Source organism: Onychomys torridus, chromosome 13 (assembly GCF_903995425.1).
Source record: "Onychomys torridus chromosome 13, mOncTor1.1, whole genome shotgun sequence".
NCBI lineage: Eukaryota > Metazoa > Chordata > Mammalia > Rodentia > Cricetidae > Onychomys > Onychomys torridus.
This window is the reverse complement of record NC_050455.1, coordinates 21,961,379-21,985,769: the sequence shown is the minus strand read 5'-3', so window position 1 is coordinate 21,985,769 and position 24,391 is coordinate 21,961,379. Positions and strand designations below refer to the sequence as shown.

The 24,391-nt window shown below is 53.5% G+C and overlaps 1 protein-coding gene across 11 annotated transcripts in view; it reads right to left on the bottom strand.

The window, feature by feature from the left end:
- Positions 1-23,595, bottom strand: part of Bin1 (bridging integrator 1) — a 60,845-nt gene extending 37,250 nt beyond the window's left edge. For 9 of the 11 annotated variants that reach the window (XM_036204880.1, XM_036204885.1, XM_036204883.1 and 6 more), the window contains exon 1: positions 23,303-23,595. In XM_036204880.1, the coding sequence (XP_036060773.1) occupies positions 23,303-23,386 (84 nt within the window). In that variant the 5' untranslated portion in view covers positions 23,387-23,595. The remainder of the gene's footprint in view (positions 1-23,302) is intronic. The other 2 variants (XM_036204882.1, XM_036204888.1) reach the window with 2 other exon arrangements.
- Positions 23,596-24,391: the final 796 nt, after the last annotated feature.

The following is a 24,391-nucleotide window of genomic DNA, read 5'->3' as shown; positions in this document are numbered from 1 at the left end:
AAGAGCAAAGGGGGACAGACAGTCCGGTGATCATGGAGCCCAGATGCATCCGCCTCACACCAGGATGTTCCGATCCACACCTCCCTTTGATGACCCTGAGACGGGCTACACTGCCTGCACAGTACCCTCAGGGCCTCAGCCAGGCCCTTCCCCATCCCTCTGGCCCTCAGGACCTACACCTTCCTACTGCTCCTTTTCCAGAGCCCCCTCCCCCAGAGTCACAGTATGTCCAGTCCTTCGTGGCCGTCTCTGGTCAAGCAGTACTCAAAAGCAGTACATCAACCATAAACGAAACTATCTCAACTATGAACCAAATAAATCTTTCCTTTTTAGAACCTGATTGTCTCCTGTATTTTGTTACAGTAACAGCCAGATGACTGAAATATTTTATCAATTATCCCACCTAGGTTATGCCCCGCATCACTGCTAAAATCACACAGGTGACTCGGATCTGGGAGCAAGTGGGTGGGGCAGTCAGGGAAGGAAAGACCTGGGGGGGAAGGGCCATATTGTAAAGCGGTGGGATATCTAAAGGCTCTGGGTCACTAGAGGTCACAGGACAGGAAGGGGATAAAAATGGTAGAAGTGGCCAACAGCTTTGTGAACTGTCACCCCTACAATGGTAAGGAACAGAGACAGCAACTATGGTGTAGCCCAGAGTCAGGGAAGCAGCCCCCTTCAAGTCCCACCTCACCCAAGAACCCCACAGCAGAGAGCTGAGCCAGTGAGACCTTGGGGCTATGGGGTGTGTCCAGCTCAGGGCCTGCAAGCCATTTGCAGTGGGGTATAGCCATGAATAGAGCCTAACACAAAGGATGGAGCATTAAATTCTTTTTGAGTTTTTTTTTTCTTTATAGAATCTGACTGCATGGTTGCTCCTTGAGCATAAACTCTGTAGGGACTCACAGCAGGAGGGAAGACAAACTACCATGGCAGATTCCTATCCATACCATCCACACTGGGCATCCCACCACACCCTGGCCCCCAGGGAGGCCTTCCTGACCAGCTCCAGTGCCCCATCAGCTCCCTAACATGAATGCACTGCTCAGCCACGTTGGAGACCTGGTGCCATTCTGGGGTCAGGAGCACCAGGTACTCACTTTAGTCTAACAGTGCTTTCACCAAGACACACACGCGCGCACACACACACGCACACATATGCACGCACACGCATGCACGCACACGCATGCACACACACGCGCACACATGCACACATGCACGCACACGCATGCACACACACGCACTCATATGCACACGTGCACACACATACACACACACACACACACACAGCCCATCCATCCCTTTCATTGGAGTCTCCTATGCTCAGGTCACAGACACAGAGCTCTGGGGAAGCAGGGGTCCTCAGTATCTGGGGCAACCTGAACCAGGAGAGGAGGAAGAGGAGGAGCACAAGACACTAAATAGAGCCGTGAAGGGTGAGAAGAGAGGAGTGGCATTGGCCTCAGTGGCACCCGGGTATCCAGAGTTCTAGACTGAACTGGAGAAGCAGGAGAACAGGGCAGAGAGGAAAGTTCCAGAAGCATCCGACAGACATCTGAGAGGCTGGGGAAACGGCTCAGTGGCTAAACCATTTGCCCTACAGTCCAAGGACCTGACTTACACCATGTCTGGATGCTAAGCTAGCCCACAGGCTTCCAGGAAGCTTCCTGTTTCCACCTCTGCTCTAGCATAGCATGCTCTAGTCACCACAGGCCCGGACTTCACACGGTTACAGAGCTCTGAGCTCAGGTCATCACTAGCGCGTGGTGAGCACTTTCCCACCGTCACGGTCCAGCCCCATCTTTCTTCTTTAATGATCTGTCTATCTCTATCTCTGTCTATGGGTTCCTGGTTCACCTCTTTGTTGTAGGAAATCACGGTGGGTGTCATCTAGATTCTAATTCACACCTATAACAAAAGGAAGCCCCAGACCTTCAGTGTTACTCACAGCACCTCACATTCGCCCTGCCTGTCTCATCTCACAGAGAACAAAGAGGAGCCCTTCTGGGACAATGGATAAGGCTCACACTGGCCACACCCCCATGCGTATGCGCTTGCCAGCACAGGAGGTCACTAAGCAGGCCCAGAGCCAGCAGTCCAGGAAGCCTTATCAGTGCCACTCAATGTCACCTCCTATCAGAGCTTCCTTTCCCCACATCCTCAAGCCCTTGGCCAGATGTGAGCAGAGCTGGAGTGTCTGTCAGCGGCTGCCTGCACACCTCAATGGATGGCTCCAGACCTTCCGCTAACATCCAGCTGTAGAGCCTCTCTGCAGTGGCCAAATGTGATGGCCCACTTCCCCTGGGAAGGCTGAGGTGAGGTGTCGAGCATAGGTCAGTGCCTGTGGGAGCCACCTGTGCCTCTGGGAAGGGAGGAAGTCCTCCCAAGCCCCCCAACATCCTATGTGGCCTTCTTTGTGACCTAAAGTAAGAACAGACACTCTGGGCTCAGCTGTATCCCTGAGCATATGAGACACCCTGCCAAACCTCCCCAACTCTACAACAACCCACCCTCTCACACAGACACAGGAGAGAACCCTACAAAAGACTCATGGCCCATACCAAGGCCCGGCCACCATCCCAGAGGGCAGGCTAAGCTCCCAGCGAAGGCTTGTTTGAACTGGCGTCAGATCATTTTCTATCTCCCACAATGAGAGGCCTGGTGAATGGAGAGCAGAGAAGACAGGACACTCAGTCCCTCACTGAAGCTTAGACCCTGGGCAGTCACCTCGTAGGCTAAGACCCTCCCTCCATCGGTGCCTGGATGAGACTGAGCCTTCTAACCTTGTTGGGACACGTGGACAGATGGACACACACACACACACACACACACACACACACACACACACACACACGACAGGCAGGAATAAGCATGTTCCAGAACCCAGGGTCAAATCCAGGAGCCCGGGAGAAAAGACCACGGGAAAGCTGGAAAGCCCAAGTCAGGCAGGAAAACTGAAGTTCTGCTGTGCCGCCTGCTATGGGAAGCAGACACTGAACTCCACCCACCACTCACCCGGTTTTGCCAGCACCCTAACATACAGGCCTGCTTACACACAGACACGAGAGCGTTCCCTCATGCACCTCCCTCCCAGAACCCACCACTCCATTGCTGAGACCCTCAAGAAGTCATCAGGCCTTCACCTTCCTCATCATCTCCTCCGGGTGAGTCTGAGCTGTAGCTGCAGCAAGAAAAGTGTCTCCGAGTGAAGCCTCACCCAGTCAGTCGGCCATCTCCCCACCCCCCACCCCCACCGAACTTCTTCTTCCCAGCACAGGCTGTGGTTGGGGACCGCAGAGACAGGATGCACACTCTAACGCCCTCACAAACTTACAACTCGGGCTGACAGGAAGGCAGGCAAAGGACCCTGTGAGAAAACAGACAGGTTTCACCTGCGGGGGGCAAAAATGAGGGAGAATCAAGCCAACGTTCTGTCCATCTGTCCAGGTACCCTTGAATTTTAGACTGATTCCCTAATGCTCTAGGGCATTCTCCTGGGGGCCCCTCCTTATTCCTGCACCCTTCATGTGTGCACATGCGTGTGTGTGTTCACACACACACAAGAGAGACAGCTGAGATCAGGCAAGCTAAAAGCTTTGGCTCAGAACACAGGGGGTGCCTTCCCCTGTGTCCCACTGCCCGTACTTAAAGGGTCTCCCAGGTGGGCAAGGCAGAGTGGCCAGCTGCAAACCTGATAGGGAAATTCCAGGAGATACAGGAAATGAAAAGATAGACCAGGGGAGTGGGAGTGGCCAGAGGTGGGCACCCAGGCAGAAAAGGGGTGCAAGACCCTCCCACCTGCCCTCTTCTGCCCCAGAGGGCTCTCTCATGCCAAGCCCACAGACAGGGTCAACAACAGCAGAGGTGAGCAGCAATAATGTCCAGGGGGTCCATTCTCTACTACAAGTATCCTTAGCCTCCAAAACTTCCCACCACCCTCTTCCACCCACGCTGATCTTGCTGAGCCCTGGAGATGAGTGGTTCTCCTCTGCATCCCTGCTAGGACTCTGGAGTGACCTGAGCTGGCTCTCACGAGGACAAGATGAGCAGCGACCAGGTATCCAGGCTGCTCCAGCACCAGCAAAAAGGCAGGTCAGAAGAGAGGATCAAAGCCTGCGCTCCACACCAGCCTCCCTAGGTCCCCCTCAAATTCTCACTTGAAAGAATAGACCTGGTTAAAAAAATAAAAAAAAATAAAAAAACTGAAAAGACAGCTCAGCACACACGCTGCACTCACCTCCATGCTCACTAGGCAGCCCTGGCCACCTGCCACATCTGCCCTTTGTCATGTTTCTGTTAGTTAGTTAGTTTGTTAGTTTGTTTGTTTGTTTGTTTGTTTTTCCCCTTTGAGACAGTGTCTCAGGTAGCCCAGGCTGGCCTCAAACTCACCATGCAGCCAAGGGTAACTTTGAACTTCTGATCCTCCTATCTCTACCTCCCAAGCGCTGGGATTACAGGTGTGTCCACCACATCCAACTTTATGAGCTCAAACACATGTAGGAGGACACACGTTCAGATCCACAGTAGCCACATAAAAAAAAAAAAACGAAGGCATAATAGGGCATGTCTATAATTCCAGCACTGGGGAGGCAGAGACAGACGGATTCCTGGGGCTTGCTGGCCAGCTGGAGAGCTGGAGCAGTGCAATCAGTGAGCCCCAGGTTCAGTGAGTGATCCTGGCAAACAAAATAAGATGGAAAGCAACTGAGAAAACTAGTGATGTTGGCCTACACACACACATGCACATACACACACACATAAACATACAAACGTGTGTGTACACACACACACACACACACACACACAACTTTGGTAATCAAAGTGAGGTGTCTCAGTTAGTTTTTATTATTGTAATAAAATACCACAGTCAAAAGCAACTTAGGGTGGGCAGGATTTATTTCAACAACAGTTCCACATCATGCTCCATAACTGAAGAAAGTCTGGGCAGGAACTCAAAGCAGGAACTGAACTTCCTGACTCGCTCCTCACGGCTTGCTCCGACTGTTTTCTTACAGCATCTGGGACCACTTGCTCAGGGGTGGTACCACCCACGGTGAGCTGAGACCTCCCACACCAATCATCAATCAAAAAAAAAAAAAAAAAAAAGACCCACAGGCTTGCCAACACGTCAGTCTAATGGGAGCATTTCCTCATTTGAGGTTCCTTCTTTCCAGATGACTCTGGCTTATGTGAAGTTGACATTAAACTAGTCAGCACAAGAGGTCTACAGAGCAGCTCCATCACTTAGCCAAGGGCCTGGCAAAGAAAGGGAATTCCAGGTTCCATCAAATCCTGCTGAATTAGTTTCAGGTACCCCCCTAAGCAGCCCTCACCCTGAGTTCCATGCACAGGGAAACCTGAGAAGCCCTTGTTCCCACGGCCCAGCCCCACCCCATGTACCCTGGCCTTCTGTGAAGTTTCTCTGCCTACCTCTTCAAGGACAATGGGAACTCACACTTTCACTTTGCATTCACTGTGTCACAGACCTGTTCCCATCATTATTCTTTTTGCTGCTCAAATGTCCCAAATGTGGCGGGGGGGGGGGGGGGGGGGGGGGGGGGGGGGCTCATGACAACCCCATTTATCTCCCTGCACTTCAGTTCTTGCATTGCCAAATGCTCCAGGCTCCCCTGTCCTGTCCTGCCTCTACCCTAGAATCAGGCCTTTCTTCCCTTCAGGTTTATTGCTGCTACTGGGAGTCCCTGCTCCCTGCCATTCAGTCTTGTCCTCACGCCTCAAGCTCCTGAGTATTACCCTCCATGATGGTCACTATTATCAACTCAACAGAGTATAGAATAACCTAGGAAATGAACCTCTGGATGTGTCTGTGAGTTTCTAGCTGGGTTAACTGAGGTGGAACACCCACCCTAAATGTGGGCAGCCCCATTCCTATAGGCTGGGTGCTGGACTTCAGAGAAAAGGAGCTGAGCACCAGCACTGGTCTCTCCTTGCTTCCTGACTATGGATGCCATGTGACCAGCTGCCTCATGCTCCTGCCATAACGGACTGTATCTCCTCAAACTATAAGCCAAAATAAACCCTTCCTTCCTTCCTTAAGTTCCTTCTTGTCAGGTATTTGGTTATAGCAGTAAAGGAAGGGGCTGAAGCACCTTCCCTTCAGAAATAAGAAAAAACAGGCCAGAGTAGACCAGATGGCTTGATGGGAAAGAACCTCTTGCAGTAGTACCTGAGGGCCAGAGTCTGATCCCCAGACTCCATGGTAGGAGAAAGCAGGCAGGTAGGCAGGTGTGTGCAAACACGCAAACACGCAAACACACAAACACACACAAACACACACATTAATTAATAATAATATATAATAACTTTTTAAGTAATAAAAAGGAAGCAAGCAAACACACTATTGCCCACATTGCTAGGCGGAACAGGGCCAGGTCTGTGGTCTTGAAGTAGCCATGAGTCAGTGCTGCTCAGCTCTGTCAACAGGGGAAGAGAGTCAGACCAGGACCAACAAGTCACCCAGCCCCATCACCTGTTGGGGCCGGGGCCAAGCTGCAGCACCTGCAGGCTGCTCTGGCTAGTGCTGCATGTGGTTGGCTCCTATAGCGATCATATCCCTCCAACAGGGGTCCCTGGCTCAGGGATGCTCACACGACTGGCCAGACCCTTTTCCTGGCCTATGCTGCTATCGAGATGCCTCCAACCACAGCGTCCACTCTTCCGTTCTGGAACAAGAAGGTTATGGCAGCCATGTTGTGCAAGAGGAGACAGAGGCACACCAGATAGGGTGGCACAGGCCAGGACTACAGCTTCATTACCAGGTGGTCCCTGCATGCCGCTCTTGCCACATGCGCTGGTGACGGCTCGAGGGGCAGCGTCTCATCTCACGGAGCCCAGGTGAGCTCTGCCAATCTCTCCTCAGAGTCTGGGTTCAGACACTGAGGTCTAAGCACTTGGTGGTGATTCATAGACACTGTGCGTGTCTATGAAAGATTTTCTGGACTGGGTTAATGAAGGTGGGAAGATCCACCCTGAATACAGGAGTAACCAGACCACAAGCAGGGGTCCTGGAGTGACTAAAAAGGAGAAGGGGAGCTGAGCGTCAACATTCGTTTCTCTCTGCTACCTGACTACAGACACAATGTGACCAGCTGCTTCACGTTGGTGAGGCCATGTTTTTCCCACCACGATGGACTGTATAAACCTTCCTTCCCAGAGGTTGCTTTCTCAGGTATTTAACTAATGCACACTTCATCCCTTCCGAGTGGCCCCAACAAAACCAACTGAATCTGCTCCTGACACCTTAGGCCTGAGGGGCCGATCCAGACAGAGCTGTTGCTGTGCCTTTACCCCGACCCCAGGAAGGAAGGGAGAGCAACCAAAGGGAGAGGCTAGGCCTGGGGCTGGCCTCTTGGGAGGGCTGCAGGCTACTGAGCCTAAGGCCATGCACCTGCCCAGCTGTGCTCCTAGTAGAGAGGAGAAGCCTAAGTTCCCATGCAGGGGCTCAGGCTCGGAAAGCAAATCCAGGATGGAGAAGACCGTAGCCAGGAACAACCCTTGGGGTTTCCTGCAGTGCAGCTCTGGCAGGCCAGTCTGCCTTCCACCTTCCAGAGTAACACAGAGTACCTGTGATGCTAGTATGGAGATGAAGCCAGAGACAGAGTCCATCCCACCCCTAGCAGATTAGAGCATTCCCCAGCCCTCAGACAGCCGCTCCCCCCAAGGCAGCAGAAAGCCTTCGCCAAGCACTCACACCCAGATATGAAATGACACAGGTGCACATATACCCCCCCAGCAGGGACCCCTGCCCATGCTCTCCAGCTGTCTCTGAGCATGTAGGATGTTGGCAAGACTCACAAAGAAGCCAGAGAGCCAGGTCTCACGAGACATGGAAAGAAGGACCCTACATCAAAGTGAAGGAAGGCTGCTGGGACCCAAAGAGTGGAAACCCACAGGGTAGAGCCCACACCTCTGTACCTGGGGTAGAGAGGTCTCCCCCACCTGCAGGCTTGGGCTACCCTAAGGGACAGACCTGAGTCCTCTCTGGCCAGCTCCTGCATCCCTTTACATCATCATCCTTGAACCTCTGTTTCCCCTCGGTAGTACTGAGATCACAGGTGAGTGTCACCAGCCCTGATTTATGTGATGTGGTGCTTGGAATTAAAGCCATGGTTTTGTGTGCATGAGGCTGATACTCTACCACCCGACCCACATTCTCAACCCTCCAACATCTTTCTGTTCTTACTGTGTTTCGACAGGGAAAGTAACTGGGCCTTACTGGCCAGGTGGTCTAATAATCAGTGAGCACTAAGTTCTGGAGGATGGAACTCGGGTCCTCATGTCTGCATGGTAAGTACTGTACCAACTGAGCCATCATCCCACCCACCAAGCAGGATCTTGATTGACGTTCGCTCTGTCATAACTTCCATGCTACATGGGGACATTCTCAAAAGGGTAGGTCAGGAAATCCCTGCAGGCGAAGACTGCAGTGGCCAGAACACGGACAGGAAATGATTAAGAATAATTAAATACAGCATGAAAAATGGGTGGGGAGGGCAGATTCAGGCTTGAGCAACTAGAGAAAGATTGTCATTCCCCAAGATGGAGATACATGGGACAGGGAGGTACCCAGAGATGACAGGAAGTTGGGGCATAAGGATCAGGGCCACAGACTCCACCCTTGGAGTCACGGCTGGCTCCATTCCTGTCCCCTTGGAGTCACGGCTGGCTCCATTCCTGTCCCCTGCTCCAATCCTAGGTAGGATTGTTTATACCCAAGCCAGCCCAGCCCACCTCATCCCCACCCTACCGAGCCCCTCCACATGTGCCCACACATACCTCTGTGACTCTCTTGAGCTCACACTGAGTCTTCCTCAGAGACAGACACCACCTAAGCCCACAACTCACAGACCCAGCTCCCTCCGGCAGACTACTTGGCTGCAATTCTTGAGGATACTGTAAGAACTCAGCCCATTGCCCTAGGCCCCTTAGTCAGAACGGTAAGGCAAGATGGAGAAATAGCTCAGATGGTGAAGTGGTTGCCTTGCAAACATGACAACCTAAGTTCAAGCCCCAGGACACACATAAAAAGACAGGCATCATGGAATGCCTGAAATCCTAGCACTGAGGGGCAAAGACAAGAGGATCCCCAGTCAGCCTGGCCTATTTGACCAATGAGAGACTCACTTTCAAAAAGCAGGATGGAGAAGACGGACCAGTGTTTAAAGAGCTGGTTATGTAAGCAAGAGGGCTGGGAGTCCAGGGTCCCAGAACCCATGTCATGGTTGGGTGGGCAAGGCACCTCTCTGTACTTCCAGCCTTAGAAGGCAGACATGAGAGATGGCCAGAGCAAGTTGGCTAGTGAGATAGGGGACCCCTGGGTTTTACTGACACCCTGCCTCAGAAGAATACAATGGAAGAGAGACAAAGAACGACTCGGGCCTCCATACATATGCCGCACACAATGATAAGACTGTACAAGGTTCTCAAAAATCAGCAAAAGGGAAAAGTTGTATCCCTTTGGGGACAGTCTTGCAGAACCAGCAGCAGCCACTATGGGGAGCCGTGACTGAGCCTCAATAGTCTGGCCCTAATGCCCAGCCAAAAGCCTGGCAGCCAGACATGGCCAGTGGAATGTGAATGCCACAGGGTGACCCCAGGGCCTACCATGTTTGGTGGGGCACCGTCCTGACAGGCACACGCCCCACCCCTGGCTGGAGTTCTGTACCGACCTATACAGATGTATATCATCAGAGCAACCTCTCCTTGCCCCAACATTCATCAGAGCAACCCCTCCTTGCCCCGACACATGTATGACTGGCGAATGTGGTGTTATTCTCAGCCCAGCATGGGGGTGGATCTGCCTCTAAAGGCACCACCTCCCACCCCCTCAGCACCTGCTGCCTGGGCTGGAGAAGAACACACATGGGCCTAGTGTACCAGCTGCCTTAGCAGACACAAAGCCCTGGGTTCCACTCCCAGCACTACCAAACAAAAGCAATGAAAAAAAAAATCATATAATTCCACAAAAACAGACTAATGTTGGATTCCTGCCTCCTCTCCAAGCAACATCAAGCATAAATCATGAGGTTTAGGGAGATGGCTCAGTCAGTAAAGGGCTTGCCTTGCAAATATGAAGACCTATCAACCCTCTCCCCCAAAACTATATGGCATCACAGTACATGCCAGTAATCCCAGCATGGGGAAGGCAATTGGCCAGTTTAGTTGGATCAGAGAGCTACGAGCCAGTGAGAAATTTGGTCTCCAAAAAACAGGGTACCTGAGAAATGACACCTGAGGTTGACTTTTGACCTACACATGCATGAACACACACACACACACACACACACACACACACACACACACACACACACGAACAAATTACGGGAACTCATGTTTCACTTACAACCTTCTGTAACTGCTTCCTATGAGGGGATAGGCACTGGCGTGGGGGTGCACGTCTGTAGTCCCAGCACTAACAGGGGGCTCAGGCAGGAGAACCATGAGTTCAAGGCCAACTGGGGCTGCAGAGCCAGACCGCTACTGTTCCTGTGCCGGCAAAGGAAGAGACATAGAGAGCCTGGTAGGCAAAGAGGAGAGAGGGTGATGAGGCCGGGGAAGCCATTGTCCTTTTACCTCGAGATGCAAGTCAAGGGAAGTTTGGGAGGAAAAGGTTCTGACGCTTGTGTGGTTTTATCAAGGCCAACACAAAGCTCCACACTCCAGGTCCGAAGAGCACAGCAGAAGAGAGTGAACAGGCTCGGACTGCAAACTGAATGATGGCCTTGCATGACTTCTATCTGGGGCCCTGAGCACCACTGGGCTCAACACTTCAGGGGACCACCAGCATAGAGAGACAAAGTGAGGAGGAGAAGGCACCCAGAGCATGGTCACTATAGCACAGCCTTGGGCAAGTCACCCCAGAACCTCTCCATTGGAGCAGATACTTCCCTCTATGACTTCAGAACTCTAGGAGACCCAGCCAAGAGCGGGGTCCACCATCTGCTACTAGTGGAAGGGCCGAGGGGGGAGTCCAGGGAGGGCAGCATGGAGCCCCCAGCAGAAGAGAGGGCAGAGGCCCCAGGACCCAAAGCCAAGCCTCACACGCCCTCTGATCAGACTGTCCCACTCCCTAGCTGTCCCTGCCCACAGGGCTGCTTCTTGGTACAACCGTTACCATTCAAAGAATGGGCCCAAGCAGGGAGCAGGAGAAAAAGGTGAGGCTGGGAGTGGATGGCAACCCCACAAACTCCACAGGCTGGCCCTCGGCCAACAGCTGGCAAGGCTGCGTGGCCTGGGGGCTGACCCTCTGCAAAGGCTGACTTACTTACTTCCCCCTTCCCCACTGAGCCTCAGGCCCCTCCATCTGGACCGGAGCTGGGCCTGGGTTGAGCGTAAAGGCCAAGAGCCACAGTGGAGGCCACAGAGCAGCCTCACACCCCCACACTAGCCTAAGTTACACCACATACCCTGTAAAAGGCTGCAACCTGACCTTCAGTGTCCTGGACAAATGGTGACAGCTCAGCTCTACCACGGAGGATAGCGTCACACTCCACAGGCAACTTTCTCAATGTCAAAGGGACAGGAAGTAGGGTCTGCCCTTCAGTTGAGGACAGATTCAGCCTGTACTGCTGAAATTTATCCTTCAGCCTCTGGCCAGCCATAATGACTCACAGAGTCCCTGGTCTTTCCTTCATAGAAGGTGGTGGGTTATCTTGACCCAGCTGCTACCACTCTCTCAGGGATCAGGCCAGCTTTATTCATATCTAGTCCTGAACCTCTGAGAACCTTTATTCATAAGAATACCCAGGTCGTAGTCACCCTGGAATGCTTTTGGAGTGGACGGGAGATCCAGGGTCGTGGAGAAATCCTTGACACAGTGAAGGGTCCATTCACTTTCTCTAGAGTCCCAACCTATGAGGTCCCTGTCCACCTCCCAAAGACATAACCAAGGCCTCAGTCACAAAGGCAGCCCACATAGGGGTTCCATCTAAAAACATAGAAACTCTGACATTTGCTCTAGGGGAGACACTTCCCCTCACCCACCCTCTCAATCACTGTATTCAAGAGGACAACAAACACAAGGTGGGCAAAGCCGGAGGAGGGGGAGGATGGTTCAGCAGGAGACAGTGTAAGGTGTAAGGACCTGGGTTCAAATTCCTAACCCCAGTATTGGGTGGGTGGCAGGGGAAAATACAGGGGGAATGCTTGGTTTGGACCTGCTGACTGCCTGTCTAGCTTCAAGTTCACTGTCTCAAGGGAATAAAGCTGAGAATGGCACATCAGGACACTCCACCTCAATACACACACTCACACACACACACACACACACACACACACACACACACACACACACACACACACAGAGTGGGCAAAAACAACCTGGGCTCAGAATGAGGTCCAAGATCGAGGAAATCCCAGGGCTTCCCCAAGCAGGTAAGGGGAGGAGGAAAGAATACACTCCTTCTCTGACCCCAACCTGGAACCACAGACGGCACTGCAGTTCAGTTTCTAGAAACCTCACATCAGCACAGAGAAAACGCAAAGGCCACAGTGATGGCTAACTGCAGACCATCAGGGCCCTTCCCAAGATCTCCCCGACACACAGCAGATTAGCCCTGTCAGGAGAAGGGGGATAGGGTGGGATGGGGGAAGAGGTTCTCTCTCCACCCACACACACTCAGAGGAAAAGTGTTCTCAGAGAGCAAGCAAACCCTAGGGCCACAGGACAAATCCTCTCTCCTCTCTGAACGTTAAATCCTCTTACCCACCCCTACGACGTCACTAAATATTCTTCCTCCCTTTTATCCCATCCAGTTTCAACTCTCCTCTTGTCTACCTGCCAGTGGTCCCGTCTATGTCAGAGCCCCCATCGACCGCATCACGCATGTCTGATCACTGTGCCAGTCCCATGGCATGTGCAACAAGGAGTCAGATAGCTCGTGCCATCCTGGACTAAGAACTAGGGAAAACACAATGGCCAGAAACATGGAAATGGGGTCCACTGACAACCTCTGGGTATCAGGCCAGTGCCCAGGGCTCAAAGTGGGGGGGGAGGGGGGGGGGCGGGGAGCAGGCTTGCTAGGGCTCAGGCATCTCGGCTCAAGTGAACTTAGTGAACGGTCCAAAGAAAGAGGCCGCAGCTGTCAGGAGAGGGCCAAACTGGCTGAGGCTGTCCCGTCACCCTAACTATCCCCCTTCCGGCCCTGAAGCCCCAGCGAAGCCCCTCCCACCACAGGCCCCATGGAAATCTCCATCTCCTCCCCAGCCAACAACTACGCCACGCTCCTCCAGAGCACAGCATTCAGTGTCGTCACCTGCGACCCTGCAACCCGCACCTACACCCAGGCATGCCCAGAGCTGGCAGGACCCAAGAGTGAGGGACAGTCCCATGCCCTTCTAGGCCAGTGGCTAAAGAGGGTGAGCGGGTCCTGACATTCCTGCTCACCAGAACCACCGGTGTCACCCCATCTTCATACACCCTGCCCCCCCACCCCCTCCACAGACCCTGAAAAAGAAGATATAAGCAGGATCAAACATCAGAGCCAATACAAGAGGCTTCACATTAGCCCCACCTGGCCCAGGCCCCCACAATCAGCTGGTTTCTACTCTGGCCAAAGTTACTCCCCCTGGAAGTGTAGAGCGCACTTCCTCATCCCAGCTGGCCTGAGATCCCCATGCCCAGAGACAGTAAGACACCAAAATAGTGAATGCTGGGTTGAGCACAAGCCAGGATGGTTCCGGCTACACTTGAGGAAGAACACTAAAGGTCCTGACCCAGGAGGCCAGCAGCACAGGTCAGCAGGTGAGGTGTTTGTCACAGGAGCAAAAGGTCCTGAGTTTGATCCCCCAAAACCCACATACAAGAGCCAAGATGTGGTGGCACACATTTGCAATCGCAGGTCTGGGAGGTGGAGCCTGGCAGGTCCCTGGGGTTCACTCACCAGCCAGCATGACTTTTGTGGCGAGTTCCAAACCATGAGAGACCCTATGAGAACACCAAGGTGAGAGAGAGCCAGGAAGAAGGGCCAGTGGTTAAAGGCACTAGCCACGTGAGCCTGATGATCTGAAACCCTGGGACAAACATAAAATCCCTGATGGAGTAGTGTGTTCCTGTAATCCCAGCATACCCACAGTTAGAGAGCAGGAAAGGACAGAGAATGGTCTGAGCCAGCTCCCTGGAGTACACACAGCAGCAGCAGCAGAAACGAGAGACCCATCCTCAACAAAGTGGGAGGTGAGAAGGACACACCCTAAAGTTGTCCACAAACCTCCACACGTGTCCCATGACACAAACCTGCACTCACGCACCTACACATTCTAGAGTAATTCACTGACTTAAAAAATTAATTTTAAAAAGTAGGATGACCGGAGTCCTGACGTTGACCTCTGACCTCCACAAACACATGCACGGCCCGAGCCAGACCCAGTCTGAGACAAAGCCAATTACCTCCCCGACCTGGACTCCATGTATCTTTTCTCAGCCTCAGGCCTTCACCTCTCAATTGCATTAACTTTCTAACAGGCCTTCCTTGAAAATTCTTCTTCCATGACTGCCTACAGCCCAGCCTTGCCTCTCGGGAGCCTTCCCTGATCATCCAGGCCTGTGGAGGCACTGTGTGAGAAGCAGGAATCTCCCTCCCTCTCAGACTCCTGACCCATAATGGCCAGTGAGAGAAACCACCTCAGCCCCAGTGAGCTGCAGTCTCCCCAGAGTCTAATTCAGGTCAGATGTGCTGCATACAAAATGAGGAGTCCGCAGGGGTTGCCCTGCCAGGGTGCCAGAGTGGTTCGATAAGGAGCCTGTGGTAGTGTGGAAGGTCTAGGGCTTGCAGCAGCTATAACAGGGGAAAATACCTCCCTAGCTAGCCCTATAGTAGCTGCTGTCTGTGGCCACCCACTCACTCCCATGATGACCTGGGGCTCAGCTTAGTGCAGGGCGCTCACACTGCAGTGGGGAGATGATGCAGCTAGGCACCCTTCCAATGGACACCAGAGACATAAATGCCCTTTCCCAGGGGTACCCAGAGATAGTCTGAGGCTCCCCCTCAAGCCCCATGATGTGACCCCAATCCATCTGTTGTGACACTTGGGATCTGGGGCAGTTAGTGGGGCAGGAGTGCGGGGCCTGGAAGAAGAAAAAAGCGTAAGGACCACGTCTAAGGGTGGAGACTCTGCTGTAGCCGTAAGGCCTCGGGCCTAGCAACCACACTGCCCCCCACCCCTTGATCCACACAACCCGGTACTTCTGTCCCTTGCAAGTCTGCTCGTATAGAGCACTCGCCTGCTGAGGGCCAAGGTCCCATTTGTCATCTGGCCTAAAAGCAGGCAGTCCCCACCCCCCACTCATCACACAAACACACACAGCCCTGACCAGCCACAAGAACAGTTTCCCAGATAGCAAATCTGTAGCCGCTTGAGATTTTACTCCACCACATGCCTGAGCTGTTTGCTCATCCATCTGACCATGGAGGAAGGGAGGCCTAGATTACCCCAACGTGGCAGAGCAGGGTGGGACCAGCATGCTCCGTCTAACCCTAGCCCAGGTCCTGCAGTAAGCATCCCTCCTCTCCATCCCTCAGCCTCCAGGCCTGTCAGCCATCAGCACTGTCTGCTGATGTCAGAAGTCGTGCATCCTTCTGCAGTAAGTACACTGGTCCTCCAATTCTACAGCCACAGATTCAACAAACGGAATATTAAAAACCTTTCAAAAGACAAAATGGTGTCTGAACACACATAGATAGGGTGGGTTTTTGTGCTGTTGTGTCCTGAGCAATATATGATGTGCCATGTGCTCACACCGAGTTGAGCATTATAAACCATCTAGAGACAGGTAGCAGCGTACAGGAAACGTGTATAGTTCCTATGCAAATACTACGTTAATTTATGTAACAGGCTTGACCTCTAAAGGATTTGGACATCTGCAAGGCGGGTACCCTGAAATCAATTTTCTAAGGCACTTCAGGGGTGATTTCATGCTGAGAATACCTGCTGTGTGCTGAGCTGGTGGCCTGGACACCACCAAGGAGGCAGGAGGCAATACCCTGCCACTGAGAGCAGAGACATCCGGGACTGCACACTGAGAAAAGATTTCCTAACTTGTGTGGGGTCAATGCGCAGCTATCTTTCTCCAGGGGAACAGTTTCAAATACCTAGTATCCCTATCACTTTATAAAAGGAACTTTGTAGCAAAGATGGGAACTAAAGTATACAGTATGAAATTCAGACTAATAGGTGTTCCTGAATGGGGGACCGGGGGACCCAGTGATCCCAAGCTCCCATGTAAAACCCAGACAAAGCAGTGCGCACCTGAAACTCCAGTACTGGAGAAGGCAGATCCAGCGGTCTCACTGACAGCAAGCTCCAGGTTCAAGGAGACATCTTGTCCCAAAAAATGAGGTTCTCTGGTCTCCATGTGGATATACACAGGAGAGCATGTGTGTGTGTGCGCACACACACACACACACACACACACACACACACACACAGAGTCACACTCTCACACACTCACACACTCTCACACTCATTCACACACACCCACTCATGCACGTACTCGGTCTAGTCTGTCCTCAGCTGTGAGATAACACCGTCATTTTCAGTCTTGCTCTGGAAACCCAGGCCTTCCATCACCTAGTCTACCACACACAATGTAAACCTCCACCTCAAGTGGAATTAGGGGTGCATCTTATTTAAGGGTCAAGTGTCTCAGGGGCCAGAGTCCACCTCACCTGTGTACATCTTCCCACCTTCTGACTGCAGGAGAAGTGGGAACCTGGAAGTCTGGTTGGTCCAAAGAGTCTGCAGTGTCAACCATTTGGACCAGGCTTCAGTTCCTTTCTTTTTAAAATCAATTTTATTATCCATTTATTTATTTATTCATGTGTATCCACATGTGTATGTATGCATATGAACCATAGCATACATGTAGAAGTCCTCTCTCTTCCACAACATGGAATCCCCACATGGAATTGGGGACAGAACTCTGGTGGTCAGGCTGATGACAAGTGTCTTTTTTACTCCACCTTGCCAGCCCCTTAGTTTCTTCACTGGGTGAGAGTCACAAGACTGCGCAGTGATGGCAAGGTGTAGGTAAGCTGTAACCCACAGCTCTTATTATTAACTTAATATTTGATGATGCTGCCCTCGGGCAGAAACAGCAGGCCTTCTCTTCTCCATCCCTCAACCCTGACCCCTGCTCCTTAAGAGCATGTGCAGAATCCAGCAGCCTTGTGAGAGGTGGCGGCCTCTCACAGGGGGCTTTAGAAGCCTGGGTGCCAGGCGTTCCCTCGTGGACTCTCCTATGGCACTAGGGAGCAGTGAGAGGTTAAATCAGTACTACCAGTGAGTGGTCTCGGGCCTCCCCTGACCTAGCAGCACCTACGCAAATTTCCACTTCATCTTCCCAGTTGCCCAGGCAGCAGGTATCATTACCTCTTTTTCAGAAGGGAAGACTGAGGCCAGACAGATTGGCAGGATCTGCCCAAGGATAGGAACACGGTATGGGTGTGGAGAGATGACCCAGCCCTACTTCACTAGACCTGTTTAGATGGGATCTTGCAAGTGGACCCCTCCAGTCCAGGCCACCGTTGACATCTTTGGTAGCATCAATTAAGTGCCTCTCCCATGCTCCCCAAAGTGTACTCTGAACGGGCACCCCTACCCACCTGGCCCTGCACAAAAACCCACCTCAAGCTACGCATTTGCCCTGGCCTGCCCCTCTGTGGTGTAAAATTTTAGGATTAGCATGCTTTTCTTTGAATTTTTCAGACCCAGTGGAAGCATGCCAAAGAGGAAAACGCAACATACCAAACATCCAACAGGAAGTCCCCGACTGCAAGAGGTGGCCTCTCACCTGGAGACCAGACTCTTCCCCTAGGCTTCCCCCACCAAGGCAGCCAGCCACGTCTGTAGTCACATCCATCTAAAACCTAAGCACAGGCATTGGTCTTCACACATGGAACACGCTCCTGCTTGTGGCCACTGTGTGATGACCATGTCTCTAGCTAGGACATCAGCTCCACTGGGCACGGCTTTGATGCCCACTTCCTCAGTGTTTAGCACACTGTGTGTGCTACATGTTGTAGAGAGGAATAAATACGCAAATTCATCACCACTCCACCATGTCAAGAAACAAAACTAATTAAGGAGTCCCAGGTTAGAGTTTACCTGTAGGAACAGAGTGAACGCTAAAACATTCTGATTCTTAAGTCCAAGCCTTTTTGCCCCTGTACACACCACTTACTCACATGCATGTGTGCCACATACATAAACATTGGCACAGTACACAGTGCATGAGTGTCACACACACACACACACACACACACACACACACACACACACACTGTTATATCCTAAGCCCTGACAGGCTAAGGGCTCAGCAGGGATTAGCTGTCTACAAAGGCCTGTAATGGACACTCCCAGGGAGCAATTTGAGTAGTGGGCCTTGTAGAGGGCTCCCAAGGATGTTTTGTGTTATCAGTCTACCCACCTAGTCGATATTTAGTGAGCACATGCTATGTGACAGGCGTCTGTTAAACACTTTCTGTTCTTCACAACACACCTGTGAAAAGGAGCTATCGTTATCTCCAGTTTATCCATGTGGGGGAGGGGGGTGTCTCCAGAAGAACCTGCCACCTGACTACAGCCGGTCAGGGGGACCCAGAGGCCCCATGTGTGAGCCATGCAGAGGTGCAGGATGGAAGACACAGCAGGGCTGGAACATTCTCAGCATTGTCCGAGCCTCACAACTTGGAAAGAACTTAGCCAAGGCCACCCATGCAGAAGCCAGAGAAGGAAGGAGACAGAGGAACCTCAAAAGATGATCTGTGAGGAAGTGGTTCTGCCTCAGCGGCTGTGAGAACCCCTGAGGTACACAGATTTTTACCCCAGCATGCAACACTTAATGAAATCTGGCCTGAGTCATCCAGCCACCCCTCCTGTGCATGGAACTGAGATTCTCACCATCCTCACCAGCCCTTCACACCTTGGCCCATACCTAGGCATCCCAGCAGGCTCCCCCTCTCCCACCCCCTTCCTGCAGTACAGTACCCATTGCCTGGCTTCCGCCTGCCACAGCCAATATACTACTGAGGCCACCAGGTCTGAGTGGGCTCAGGAAGATCCCAAGGACATGCTTACAGCTCTCCCACACCTTCTTGAGACCAGTGTCTCCAGAGCATCCCCTGTGACCCTATCCCCAAGCTCCCAACACCCCATACAGAAGGCAGGCTCTGGCAGGGAAGATAAACCATTCACATAAAGAATTTTCAGGACATCTGATCTCGGCTGGAAGGTTCAGCAGAGCCTGTCCAAGCTCAAGGAGAGAGGGCCAGGGCAGAGAGTTAGGGAGGAAAGGAGATGATCCGGCATGGGAGAGGGGGCTGAGAACAGGCCTTAGATGCTCCAGGGCACAGGGAAGCACAGAGATAGAAAGGGGGTGTAGACTATGCCCCTTGCATGGAAGGCAGCAACTTTAGGCTAGGACCTCAGACTGGGGAAAGCCTGTGTAAGTAAAACCAGTGGCCCAGATGACCTCAGTTGCAGGGGCTGTATGATTCTAGAGGGACTCAGGACTCAGGGCAGCAAAAGCACATTCTGCTAAAGGGGACACTGGCACCTGCTTCTCCTAAAGGTAGTCTAGCAACTCTTTAGGTCACCACCAGAAGCTGATGCCCAAACCCAGCTCCTACTACGGAAGTTGATGTACCTACCACCAGGGAAGACCTTGACCACGCACAGGAACACGGTGCAGTTCACTGCCCTGTGCCAAGGTGGCATAACAGCAACATGGCGCAGTTTACCACCACGTGGCCAGGTCCTATAAATAACCACGGCTGCCCCTTCCTTTGCTGAGCATCTGTTTCGCATGCCAGAGACGTGCTGCGCACTGACAACCCCAGACTTCCCACTCCCACTGGCGTGCCCCACACTCTCACTTGCACCCCCTCCGAGCATGCCCAGGGACGGCCACAGCCGTCAAGGAAACATTCCCTCTTCGTGCATTCCCGCCACACCCAGGACCTTCTCCCTGTGATCAACCACTGGTTCCGTACTGTGAGAACAAGGCCCAGCCTCCCTCACACACTCTTCCCTGAGGACTCCTAGGCCATGGACTTGGGCAGGCAAGATTCCATACCCCCCCCAACCCCAGCTGTCCTTTTCCCCCACCACCCCATCCCCCAAGGGGCCCAGCTCGCCAGCCTCTAATCCTCTTGTCATCTGACCCAGCCTCCACCCTAAATTGGCTTTGCCCAGCCACCCTTCTGAAGCCCAAAAATGGACACAGTCATTTATAGAGGGTCAGCTAAGCCAAATGCAATGGGAAGATGACCTCATGAAGCCCACGGGCCTGGGCTCCAGGCACACATGCTCACCTCGGGCACACAGCAACAGTACAGGAGTAAGCCCCATGTAGGCCTGAGCCATATGCTTCCTGCCCGAGGCAGCGTGCAGGGGACTCGGTCTAGGACGAGGCACCTGGTGTGTGTGGGCAGGGAAGTAGAAAAGAAGACAGCAGCTCGCTCCCAGGTCAGGGCTAGCCAGGGCTCCAAGATCAAGCACCCAAGCCCCGACATTCATTCCTAAACACCCACTAACCACCCACCAGAGCTTGAGAGACAGACAGACAGACAAGGGTCACAAGCACAGCTCTGCCCAGGGCAGTAAAAGAGGCTGATGAATCAAAGAATAGCAACCTAAGACCCATTAGGAGCCACAGGGAAGAGCTGGTCCTGTGACCCCCTCACAGGACCCCATGACACCAGAGGGCACACTGCACTTTGCTGTCACTCAGTCTCCATGGCTGTTAGGATGGAGAAGTTGGGAAGACCAAATGGGAAGCCATGGGGTCTTCTCCCTACGCAAATACACTGTGGGCTTTCTTTTTATTTATTTTCTTTTTTTTCTGTGTGTATGCACATGCATGTAAAGGCCAGAGCTCAACAACTAGGTCTCTTCCCCAATTGTTCTACCTTATTGTTTCAGAAAGGATCTCTCACTGAACCTGGAGCTTGCTGACAGAGCCAAACTGGCTGACGGGCAAGTCCCAGAGATCCTCCTGTCTCTACCTCCCCAGCGCTGGAATTTCAAACTCAAAACAGTCTTGCTCCCAGTTTTACACATGGGTCCTGAGGGATCAAACTCAGATCCTGTTTGTCCGGCAACCACTTTGCCAACTGAGCTACCTCCCCAACTTTCTCTATGCTTTCCACCTGCTGTCCTTGCTCAGAAAATACCCTTCTGTGACAATAAAAAATAACAACTGCCCAGGGGCTGCTGGTTTATTTGACCAAGAAAGGTAGGCCCAGTGTCAGGCAGGGCTGCTTGTAGGACAGTGTGGGACTGAGATCCTATCAGCAATGGGTATCGAATAGGGCATGGACCACCACCAGAAGATATTGGGGAGGCAGTCCAATCAGTATACCCAGGCTGTGACAAATGAGGATTCCAAGTGGCAGGATGACAAGAGAAGAGGACCTAGGTAGGACGCAGCGCTTCCAAGAAGCAGGGTCTGTAGGGTCAAGCAGGGAGAGGATGGGAAACAGGCTACTGTCTCAGGATAGCGGTCAGACCGTCTTGGCTTCCCCTGGGCAAATGGTCCCTAACTAATGCCCGTGGGACACAGAGCAGCCGTGGCAGGAGGCAAGTACAGATCCATGAAGCCCAGGCTCAGACCAGGCCAGCTGCTGGCTAAAGCCATGGTCCAGAGCCAACCAGCTGTCAGCCAACTGCCCAGAACCTGTTTGCGGGCACTAAAAAGAGAGATGGCCCAGCAATACAGGACCATCTACAAGAAAGGGACACGGCCTACGCGTATGGCACCCAGGGTTGCTTCAAGGAGGTTACGGATAGTAAAACAGCATCTGCACAGAGATGCACACCGCAACAGTGAAGAGGCATGTGAAGCCGATCTTCACAGAGTGGAGGCAGGAAACCTGTCTCAGTTTACTCCTGATATTTCCATTCATTTCCTTTAGGAGTGAGAAACAGGCTCCAAGCACCTTAAATGAATTACTAGGTCACTGGGAGCCAGGGTAGCTGTATCTGCCTACTGCTCCAGCTGGGTAACTGGTCTCCTCAGCCACCAGCAGACTATTGGGGCGGGCGGGCGGGGTAGGGGGGGGGTATGACTCTCCCTCTCTCTTCCTTTTCCTCCTGAATGGGGTAAGGAGCTCTGGCCAGATCTGGAGATTAGCAAGAGCCTCCTTAGCTAGTAACCACAAGGATGAGGAGGAGTAGGGCTCTAAGGAAACTCTACCCCCCCCCCATCACATCACGTGGCTGCATCCTTGGGGAGCTCATAGCTAGCTCTCAGCTGCAAAAGTCATTGTTTATAAACAGCCCCAAGACTGGCAGAGGAAGGCAAGCCTATCCTGGTCCCTATCAGGCCCCGGCCCAGCTAGAGCCATGGGGGTCTATCCCTAGCAGAAACACAGATTGTACAATCTCAGATTTCAAGAGTCGGAATTGGCAGGGGAAGTGGCGTCAGCAGCTGGCGTGATCCAATTCAATGAGCCAGGGATAGCGAGGGGTAATAGGCAGGCCAGCGAAGGACCCCCGCCCCCAACCCCCGCATTTCCTGCACAGTCAGGGTGTCCCAGGAAGCCCTGATCCCATCTCCTGCAAAAACCCCAGAGTACTCTCAGACAACAGGGATGGGGTTCCCTGTGGCGCCCTCCACACCCCTCCTCTGGGCCACCGGTATAGCCAGGAGCTCCCAACATCTCTCTCTCCAGCGGCTGGAACCGCCAAAGCCCTGCGGAGGCTAAGGGTGCAGAACCCTCTGCAACCCGGCGGGTCTGGGCGGGACCTTCTAGGCCGCAGGCACCTCTTGGAAGGAGAAAAGCAATCCTTCCTTCGGGGATTAACATAGGGAGGCCATAGGAAGGAGAGGGCAGTGGGCGCCTGCACTAGCCAGGAGGGAAAGTACAGCCTTAGAAGTCTAGGACGTGTACAGCCCTAGGGGCAGCGAGACAGGCTCCCTCCCCCCACGCAAGCCCCGCCTGGATTGCCCGCGTGGGTCTAGAGAGCTGGGGGTCACCTCCCAGCCTCCCCCGACCCTTGGACTCCAGGCTAGGGTAAGAGTGGACCCCGCGTCCGAGAAGCGAACCGGAGCGTGGGCCTCCACTTCTCTGCAGAGGAGCCGAGAAGGTACCAAACGGTGGGGGAAGGGGGGGACAAGGTGGACAGCTGCGCTCTCCTCCACCAGAGCCGGAGTAGGGAGGAGGGGACACCCTAACTGCAGGGAGACCAAGCCCGGGGACTCCTCGGCCGCGATCATCCGGAAGTGACCAGCTCGATCCCAGGGGTAGGGGTGAGAGGTGTGGCAGGTTTACGGGTCGCTCACCTTCTCCTGCGCTCGGGTCAGCTTCTTCTGTACGTTGCTGGCGATCTTCCCCGCCGTCACCCCCTTGCTCCCCATCTCTGCCATCGCGGCGCCGGCCTCGCCCGTGGCGAGCGCGGATAATGGCGCGGGGAGGCGGTGCGCGCCGCACTCGCAGCCTCCAGCCCCGGCCGCTCCAGCAGCCCGGGCTCTGGCTCCACGCCGCGCACTGGAACAGCTCTGGGGACTGACGGAGACGGAGCGTGCGCGGGGAGAGAGAGCCAGCCAGCGAGCGAGCGAGCGAGCGACGCGGGGATCCAGAGAGGGAGGGACCCACGGGGGGAGGGAGGGAGGGAGAGGGCGGGGAGAAGGGACTAGCCGCGGGCGGGTCAGCGCCCCCAGCCCGCCCCCTCCGGACACGACACTGCCTTTTAAAGGGCCATTCTGGCATCCGGATCCTCACCGCCCAGGAGGAGGGAGCCTCGAGGGCGGGCGCTGTGGGGGAGGGTGGGGAGGGGGGTGCTGCGGGGTAGGGACTCCCCCGAACGTGCTGGCGATTTCGTCTGGGGGTGGGAACTACCTGTGCTGTCTCGGGTTCCGTGCCACCACGATCCTGAGGCTTAAATCCGCCTCCCAAGCAGATACCTCCTGCAACCCTAGGACCAGGTGAAGGAGTTGGTGCTTTCTAAAATCAAAGATAATGGGGGGGGGGGGGGGGCGGGGAGATAGTTGCCTGCGTGGCCCTGGAATCCCTGAGTCGCCGGGGGCTGGGAAAATGCTCTTCCAGGGATTCCCCTCCCTCTGGCAGCCCGGCGTCCGCCTCCACCTGCACCCTAGGGCACGGCCCTCTGTCCCTTTCTCTTTGCCTAGTCCCGTGCCAACTAAGCACTTGGTTTTTCCAGTTTGCCTTTAACCACCATCCTAACGATCACCTAACCTTAACGGCATGTTTAATGTGTGCCCGGCGTGGTGTAGAGCGATTTGGTAAGCATTATTTCACCCAGTCTCCAACACTCCTATGAGGAAGAGGCTCCAGTTTATTACCATTTTACAAATGAAACACCAGGAGGCTAACTGCATCCAGGCTTGCCACCAGTGTATGGGGGCGGGGAG